Source organism: Gregarina niphandrodes (assembly GCF_000223845.1).
Source record: "Gregarina niphandrodes unplaced genomic scaffold scaffold00017, whole genome shotgun sequence".
Taxonomy (NCBI): domain Eukaryota; phylum Apicomplexa; class Conoidasida; order Eugregarinorida; family Gregarinidae; genus Gregarina; species Gregarina niphandrodes.
The window spans coordinates 1-8,749 of NW_011645786.1; the positions used below are offsets into that span (position 1 = coordinate 1).

The 8,749-nt window shown below is 54.9% G+C and overlaps 5 protein-coding genes across 5 annotated transcripts; 2 read left to right on the forward strand and 3 right to left on the reverse strand.

Annotated features, from left to right (window-relative positions):
• Window positions 1-965: 965 nt before the first annotated feature.
• Window positions 966-2,921, reverse strand: GNI_088140 (hypothetical protein; the record flags this gene model as incomplete). Its single annotated transcript, XM_011132427.1, has 1 exon — window positions 966-2,921. One exon carries the CDS (start codon window positions 2,919-2,921, stop codon window positions 966-968), a length of 1,956 nt encoding a protein of 651 aa, XP_011130729.1.
• Window positions 2,922-3,287: 366 nt separating this feature from the next.
• On the reverse strand, window positions 3,288-5,486 carry GNI_088150 (hypothetical protein; the record flags this gene model as incomplete). The annotated part of the gene is made up of 1 exon (XM_011132428.1): window positions 3,288-5,486. The coding sequence occupies one exon, from the start codon at window positions 5,484-5,486 to the stop codon at window positions 3,288-3,290; it is 2,199 nt and encodes a 732-aa protein (XP_011130730.1).
• A 297-nt stretch (window positions 5,487-5,783) lies between these two features.
• Window positions 5,784-6,653, forward strand: GNI_088160 (endonuclease/exonuclease/phosphatase domain protein; the record flags this gene model as incomplete). Its single annotated transcript, XM_011132429.1, has 1 exon — window positions 5,784-6,653. The coding sequence occupies one exon, from the start codon at window positions 5,784-5,786 to the stop codon at window positions 6,651-6,653; it is 870 nt and encodes a 289-aa protein (XP_011130731.1).
• A 757-nt stretch (window positions 6,654-7,410) lies between these two features.
• GNI_088170 (short-chain dehydrogenase/reductase) lies at window positions 7,411-8,088 on the forward strand (the record flags this gene model as incomplete). The annotated part of the gene is made up of 1 exon (XM_011132430.1): window positions 7,411-8,088. One exon carries the CDS (start codon window positions 7,411-7,413, stop codon window positions 8,086-8,088), a length of 678 nt encoding a protein of 225 aa, XP_011130732.1.
• Window positions 8,089-8,240: 152 nt separating this feature from the next.
• On the reverse strand, window positions 8,241-8,729 carry GNI_088180 (hypothetical protein; the record flags this gene model as incomplete). Its single annotated transcript, XM_011132431.1, has 1 exon — window positions 8,241-8,729. The coding sequence occupies one exon, from the start codon at window positions 8,727-8,729 to the stop codon at window positions 8,241-8,243; it is 489 nt and encodes a 162-aa protein (XP_011130733.1).
• Between the last annotated feature and the right edge of the window lie 20 nt (window positions 8,730-8,749).

Below are 8,749 nucleotides of genomic sequence, written 5' to 3' on the forward strand. Positions count from 1 at the left end.
TCCGCAGGCATCCCAAATGCACCCACCACCACAACACTATCCAACACACAACCAACCGAACTACTCGTTATCGTCTTCATACTGTTTGTTCACTAACCTACTTATCCACTAACTTACCTATCCACTAATTTGCTTCCCTAATTTGCTTCGCTATTATCGCTTTCAATACCGTTCTTTCTACTTGGGTTGTTGTACTCTTAGCTTCTTCGCGTCTGTAGTCTTCTTTGCTTCCGTTCAACGGACAGAACAAAAATCAAACACAAAAAACTTGCAACCGAAATTTGAGACTCGCGAACCTGCGCTCAGTCAAGACAACCCGATGTCCGCGATTCAATCCCCGCAGACGCGCACACGCAACCGCGTCACTACCTTGACATCCCACGCACGGGCGGTTGTCTCCGAAGCTGTGACAAAACAAAATGACGCCGCAAACAAACCCGAATGAACGCTGTACCGAATGAACTCTGAACCACAGAATGCTAGATGGGCTCAAGCCAAAGAGATGCGAGCCAAAGAGACACGCAAAAGAGTTCGGCAAAGGGGCGGGGGGTGCAAAAAAGTTGTTCAAGCGCAGGAGGCATATCGATCCGGTGTTTTGACAGTAGCTCAGCTCCAGAGATCGGTTCAGTAGGTTTGCGGTTCGATTCCGTTATCGTCGCCAGCCGGCGGGTCCGTGGTAGATGGCATGAGCAGCGCGGTCGGCTTCAGGTTTATTGATGCGCGCAGTCGCGTGTGGAGCGGAACCAGAACCGGCGCGAGCGACGGAGCGAGCCCCGGCTGGTTCGCTGGGGGTCCTTGAAGCGGTCTGGGCGCTGCCGGAGCGGCGTAGTGGGCGTGGCGTGATGCTGGGCGGGCGCGTGCTGGGCACACGTACACTTGATGCACGCGCGAGTCCGGAAATGCCCGTAGTGGTTCCGGCGTCGGCCGTTGTATTTTTCTTACCGCCGTCGGCCGTTGTATTTTTCTTACCGCCTATAGTTTTGTTGCCAGTGGTTCCCGAGATGGGACTTGATATTTTTCCCGGACTTGTTGCGAGGGGGATCGCCGCGGACTTGCCGGTGTTTGATAACGATGTGGCCGGGTCGTGAACTGATGTTGGTTTCGTAGGTGACGGCATGTGGTTGGCTGCGATAGAGGAGGTCGTTCCAGCAGTCGGTTTGATGAGTGAGTTGTGGGAAGTTGACACGGCGACATGAGGCGATATAGCTGGGATGAATGGGTCGGTCCATGGAGGACTTTGCAAGCTGTCCGTCAACCCAGCCATCTGCTTCGGTCAAGGGATGCTCCTTTGGTCCGCGGGTTTGTACGATGTCGTTTGGGGTGTAAAGACAGTACTCTCCATTTTCATTGCGCAACAACCCGTCCTGAACGTTCCACATCACTCGTTCCATATCCATGAAAGGGTTCCGGTACCCCGGCACACCCGGCATACGTACCTGCGGTGCTGGCAGGCCCGGACTCGGCTCAAGTAAATTTAGCGTGAATCGCGGAGCCGCACCTGCCACTTGCTTCAGCCATGGTTCCAATTCCAGAGCCATGAAGTGTTGCCACGATGCGGCACTACTATTGTCCTGCATGGCACCTGGTATTGAGAAGTAATCCTCTGGCACGATCCCGACTTTGGTTGTGTCCAGCTTTTCGCCGTTCGCCAACGCGTCTAGGTTGCTCGATGTCAGGTAGAAAGGCATGGACGCCAGCGTCTTTTCGTCAAACAACTCTTCCGCCAATGCTGTCACACAACGGAACATGTTCAGAGCCTCCTTACGACCCAACTCGCACAAAAAGGTACGCAGTTCCTCCTCTGCGGTCGCCAAGTCTCCCACCATGTCCATCAAACTTCCCAGATCTTTACGACTGCCACGCTCTTTCGCGAGATCCTTACGACTACCGCCCAAGTTACCTCTACTACCACCCAAGTTGGTACGGCTACCAGCTAAATTACTACCAACGCTACTGTAGCGACCGACATGGGAACTTCGTTTCAGACGGTTGATGTCATTGATCAAGTTCTTGACGCGTTTCAGATCCTCCTGACCCTTTTCGTTGTCCTGGTCGGCGAGACTGAGCATCTTTTGCACGTAGATCATCATACGGTCGAAGTGATCCGGGGATTTGAGAGTTAGAACTACCCGCAGGTTGCTAGAGGTAGAAAGACTGGTCGCCGCGTCGCAGCCATCATCGGTCTCGATGCTAAATAGTTCCTTGAACAGGAAGCCGATCACGGACTTTAGGAGGGGATACTCCTGTTGTCGGTCGAGTTCGAGAATAAAAGCGTCTCCAAGGAAACAGTCGACGATATGTGGAATGGCATTGAAATAATCAAGCGGCATGAACATCAGTAAGTCCTGAACCTGATTAACCACGGACTTAAAACTACCCATAACGTTTGCCAGTAGTGTGCGGGAGGCCCCATGTGGCGTATTCGCATTGCTGACAGCGTCTTGTGACAACAACTTGACATTATTCATAAGACGACCCGTCGACTGCTCTAATTTACTCCACTTAGCCCCACAATCCGCAGTTTGTCGAATCTGGTTCTTCGCCTCCAGCATACAACCTAATAACCTGTTACCTGCCGTACCCTTGGTCCGACCTTCATTGGCCGCTTGATGCCTCGCTAACTCCTTGGCGTTCCTCTCATCATTGAACTTCAATAACTCGCCTTCCAACAAATTAAAGAACTTCAACAACGCACTGTCGTCATTCGCAGACGCCGGACGCGGCTTAGAGTCATTCACTAAACGCAACGACCCCAACAAACGAGGATCAACCACTCCACGCTCAACCAATAACGACTTCCAACGTAATGTCGCTCGTTGGAGTACACTCTGCGGCAACATACCCTTCGCCGTTACACAAAACGCGGCCACTAACGCCGCGTCCATACCTGCTACTTCACTCGTACTCGTTATCGTCTTCATCGAACACTAAATCTCTCACTATACCTTCCTTTCGTCTCAACTGGCAGGTCAATCTCTCGATGCAATTGACTACCTTTTTAAACTAGGGCTCTTCTCAAACACTCACTACTCACTCAGCTTCTTGAACCACCTGTTTGTTAACCTTGTTAGCACAAAAAAGTCCGAAACGTTCTTCCAAAATTTTCGAGTTTTTTTTTACCACCGTTACTGGGCCAAAGGGCGAAAAACTGGCTATTTGGGATGCTGCACACATGGCCTCATCGATGAGGAGGGCAACACGGCCTCATCGATCAGGAGGGCAACACGGCCTCATCGATCAGGAGGGCAACACGGCCTCATCGATGAGAGGGGGGGGGGAGCTTTCATTCACAAGGGTTCGACTGAACGTAGGGTGCCGCCCTTATATTTCGGTGTGCGGTAGAGAAGATTGGCCCAGCAGTCGGAGTGGCCTGTGAGGTCGGCGAAGCGGACACGACCACGGAGTCCGACGAACCGCGGGTCAATTTCTTCCCGGCATCCGACGGGTTGTAGCACGGGTGTGCGGACGGGCGATTGGCCCATGATGCGGCGTATGAGTGAAAGCCCGGCGGCCTTAGCATTCACTTGGCGACGAACGGACGCTCCCAACGATGAACGCTCTCGGGCCAAACGCCGGGTCGCCGCATTTGGTAGTCGCCGTAACGAGTGGAACGTGTGCCGCCGGTCCAGGTCCGTCGAAGTTTCGGGGCCGGATACGGAAGCCGTCCCTGGAGGTACAGCACCCGAGACCGGTATTGTTCCCGCACTTGTGGTCTTGCCGGTAGTTCTCTCGGCGGGTTCATGAGTGGGTTCATGGGCCGCTTCGAGTCTAGTGGCCGAGGGCAAACAGAGATCACCTTCCTCATTCCGCAAGACCAAGCTTCGTTCGGATCTACTCTCTTGCCACTCGGTGGGCTCACTACTGACGAACGGGTTGTGGTACACCTCTCTCTTCGGATTGAATTCCGACATCTTGAGGGGTTTTGGAGTCTTTGCTTCCACCGTCTTTGGTTTTTTGAGTTCTCCGTCCTTAGCGGTGATAGGGCCGATCTTGTACTGGGCGAGTCTATTAAGCCAAGGGTAGAGGTCAGATACGAGACGTTCATTCCAGACCTCTGCCAGGTCGGCTACACGAGGGTTGGGAAATCCGACTTCTTGCGTGTCCAGGACTTCACCAGCGGTGAGCCGGTCGATGTCTGTCTGCGTGAGGTAATAGGGCAGCTGGGCGAGCTGGTCGTCAGAGAGCAATGTGCCAGCAACCCCACATACGCCTCGGTAGAGGTTGACTAACTCGTTACGTGCCTGCCGCTGCTCGGCCGCGTACGCCCGCAATGCCGAGTCCAGACTCTCCTGACAGTCGCTGTCTTCGCGGCCGAAACCAAAATTACGACCAAGCCCGAGACCCAGGCTGCTCAGCCCCACACTTCCCTTGCGCAGACCCAAACTGCCCCTGCGCTCAGTCAACCCCAGGCTGTTCTTGCGACCATTGGCGTTTAGATGAGCGAGACCCGAGTGGTCCAAACTGGCCTTGCGGCCCAAGTTGACCATGCGGGTCAGGCTCGGCCTTCGGCCCAGCAGGTCCAGACTGGCCCTGCGGCCGAAGGCTCTAAGCCGGTCGAGTCGGCTGGGCTCTTGTAACATTTCATCCTGCTCAGCCTCATCTTCATCCACAACCGGTTGCCCAAGCACGGTCATGTGGCGCACGTAGTCGACTACGTCTTCGAAATCCTGGCGACGCTTGAGTTGCAAGACCGTGCAAATTCCATGGCGCGCCGCTGCAACTGAAATGTCAAAAAGGCGCAGGAACAGATACCGGGCTACGCTTTTCAAAATCGGACATCCCTGCTCGCGCTCCAAATTAAGAACCAACGCATTGCCCAGACACTTGTCCACGAGCGCCGGTAGAAGTTCGAACTTGCTCGCAGGCAGTAGCCCGAGCAACTTCTCCACCTGTCGCGCCACGTCCATGTAGTGCATCCTGAACTGCTGCACCGCCCTTTCGGCTTCTGTCTTGATACCCTTCTCCATCTTGGTCCCTTTCTCAATTCCCACTTTCGTCTGGAAAGCGGTTTCAAACGCGAGTGTATCTTTGATGGCAAGTAGTGTGAGTCGTCGGCAGCAGGCGGAAAGGGCGTCGGTGCCGGTTTGGAGTGCCTCGCAGCGTTCGTTAAGCTTGTCAGCGATTCGTGTATAGAGTTGTTCTTGTGCATGACGCAAGCGTGCCCGGATGGCGGCAGCGCGCGGCGACCGTTTTCGAACTTCGCCGGAGAGTACGTGCACAAGTGTGACTAGGGCAACGGCGTCCTTGTCCGCATCCCTCTCCGCTCCTGCACCTGGGTGTACCGACCACGTAAATGGCCGTAGCGATTTGCGGTTCGCCATCTTCCGCTGCAACCAACTCGGCCACGATCGTTCCATCTCCGCTTTACACACACGTGCGCCACGTACTACGTCTTCTTCCGTTAAAACACCCTTCGCCGGCATCGTAAAAGCACTCAACACTACCGCCACCACCCCGTTCGCCTGGGAACTAAATATCGCCTTCATACCGCCCCTCGAATTACAAATTTAAACCGCGACAGCCGCACTTTATTCCACCCGGCCGGACCGAACAGAGACAGCTAGCTGTCCTGGCAGCTTGTCCTGGCAGCTTGTCCGTCCTCAGCCGTCACATCTTAGTTGCGTCTTGGTTGCGTCTAACCAGAGCCGGGTGCCCGCCGGGTGCCCGCCTTACTGAACCATTCGACCCCATCGGTTGTAGTACCTTCGTTTCGTGGTGGGTTCAACAGCCCGTTAAATTATTGGCCTGGTGTTGGCACATGTGCTGGTGCCATTATTTCGTGTATGGATAATAGCGCCGTCGTCGGTGCCCAGGAGATGGCGGGTGGCATAGATCGTTTGAGTCTGGTAACATTTAATGCGGGCCTGTTGCAGTTCAAATTATTAGGAGTGAGTTGGTACAAGAACCCGCCATTTACGAATCGGCGTTTGCGGAAGATACCATTGGCGTTGCGTGGTTGTGATGGAGATGTACTATGTTTGCAAGAGGTGTATGATAACCGGCATGCATGTTACATTACCGACAGTTTAGGTTGGGTGTACCCGTACAGTGGACGTTGTACGTCGGGTGGGGTACTGGCGCTCCATAATGGCCTGTTAACTCTTAGCAAGTTCCCTGTCTTAGACTCCGCGTTCTATCCCTTCCACCGCATAACACTCGCTGAGAGTGTCTTTGGGTCTAAAGGCATCCTCGCATGCACCATCGCCGTACCCAACCTCGGCACACTACGAGTCCTCAACGTACACATGGTCTCCGGCACCGTCGACCCAGAATCCCGATCCCTCGATGACATCCGTCTCCAAGAAATGATACAGATTGTCGCCTTGGCGCAACAAGCCTCCCTTCTTGGACACATTCCCCTTATTGTTGGCGACTTTAATGCCGGACCCTCCGTCTGCCCTTCCTCCTATGAACACTTAATTGAACAAGGATGGCAAGATGCATTCGCCGCTGCCAGACGTCCACCCACCTACCAATTACCCCACCTCACCACCTCTGCCACCTCCTTCGAAATCGGACCCAGCGCACCACCCCTCAGAGAAGACCCCGACCACTCACCCATCCCGCCCTGCAGCGAAGCCGGATTCAGTACACCCTCCCTCGGCTTCATGAAACGTAACCTCAGTACGCACACGCACACACGCTCTGGGTGACACACACACACCCGCACGGTGCGTAGACTCCACATCGGATACCATTTTCATGTATAGAGCGGTTGTCGTCAACTCGGGAATCCATGGTTCGCATGTTGGAAAAGGCACGGAGTTTGAAGTCTGCAGTAAAGGCTGACGGAGACGACGGGCTGGGTTGGACCTGGGACCCCCGGAACCCTCTCAACATGTTAGGTCCGCATGCCAGTTGCCATGGACTGCGATGCGACCACTTATTTCTGCCGCCGAAGGAACTGGCCGGAGGCTTGGCGGACTTCGACTGCAGCTACGGCGTGATCTTGTTCGATCAGCCCCGTGTGCTGGTCTACTCCAAGTGGCTGAAGAAGTGCATTTGCGCCCCCTTCACCAAATGCTTCGCCAAGTGCTTTACCGCCAGCTCGGACCCAGCAACAAACAAAAAGGCCCCCCTGCTCGTCACGCTCAGCGACCACCATGCCGTCAAAGTCGTACTCGAAAGACGGCGGTCGCACGTGTCCAAGTCGGAACCCGTCGACAGCAGCCGACGGGGCGTTGTATTCGGCGTCTGACTGTCGTTAGGTCGCAAAGCTGCCTCGGTTGGTCGTGAGACTGCCTCGGTTGGTCGTGAGGCTGCCTCGGTTGGTCATGAGACTGACTGTGTCGGTGGTGGTGAGACTGTCTGGGGCGGGCGGGTTGCTGAGACACAGGGCAAGGCAGGGGCATACGGGCCCAGACAGACGGCCCGTATTATGCATAGCTAGATTAGTAAAATTTTGGTGATATGTCTTCTCCAGTGGTGTTAGTGACGGGCGCGAACCGAGGCATCGGGTTGGAGCTGTGTCTCCAGTACGCCCAGAAGGGTTGCCAGGTTCTGGCTGTCATGAGGAAGGAGGCGCCTACGGAGTTGACCAAGCACGAGAACGTGACTGTGTACAAGTGCGACCTTTCGGACCTAGCTGCAATTGACGAGCTCAAGAAGGCCATCGGCGACCGTCCGCTCGACGTCGTCGTCAACAACGCCGGAGTATACCCACCCTCCCCCAAGCTGGCCAACTTGACGCTCCAAGACTATGCCACTTTTCAACAAGGCCTGCACGTAAACGTTGTCGCTCCTCTCCGCCTCGCCCAGCTATTTATACCCAATCTACTCAAGAGCAACACGAAAAAGCTGGTCTTCCTCACCAGCAAAATGGGCTCCATCAGCGACAATACTAGCGGAAGTCACTACTTTTATCGATCTACCAAAGCTGCCTTAAACGCCGAGGTCAAGTCTATCAGCTTCGAGTTCCCCGAGCTCATGGTCATTCTGCAACACCCCGGCTGGGTCCGGACCGACATGGGTGGTCCCAAGGGCCTGATTGACGTGGGAACGTCCGCGAAGGGCATTATCAACGTGATCGAGACGAACAAGAAGAGTGGCATATTCATCGATTACAAGGGAGAGGAGATCCCATGGTAAAATTACAAGGGAGAAGAGCTTCCGCGATAAAAATGTCCCGTAAAACAATACGCGAGAGCAAGCACACACGGGTGTTCTTATTTTCAGAGAGCGCATTTTTTGTATAAGGAACCTTCTGCTCCGTTAGGGGGGGACTCGACCCTCTTGTTGAGTTAGTCCTCGTCGTCGGAATCGTCCTCTTCATCGGACGGCTCCGCTTCGGAGCCATCGGATTGCTGAGTAAGCTTTTTGGCGATGGGGATGACTCTGGAGAGGGTCTCAGCCCTGTGTTCTGCCTCGTCGGTGGTGGCTTTGATCCAGGCGAGGAATTCGTCCTTGGAGATGACGTTTTGGTCGAGGAGTGTTTTGTAGGCCAAGGTTGTAAGATGGGTGGTGGGCGTGAGTTTGCCAAGGCCGGTGCCTGCCGCTATTCTGGCGAGCTCCTGCATTTTGAGGAGCCCATAGTGCTCGGTGGGCAAGCTGGTTTTCTTTTGGAATTCGGCCAGGATTTGGCGGCAGGGCTCTGCGCTCTCGACCGCGGCGGCTACGACGCGTGTGTCCACGGCGCTTTGAAGCTGCTCCACGCTGCAGTTGGGGGGCAGGTCGGTGGCGATGTCTTCACAGACGTCGAGCAACGCACGGAAGTAGTGCGCGTAGGCCATCGCCAGTGGCACGGTAGAGC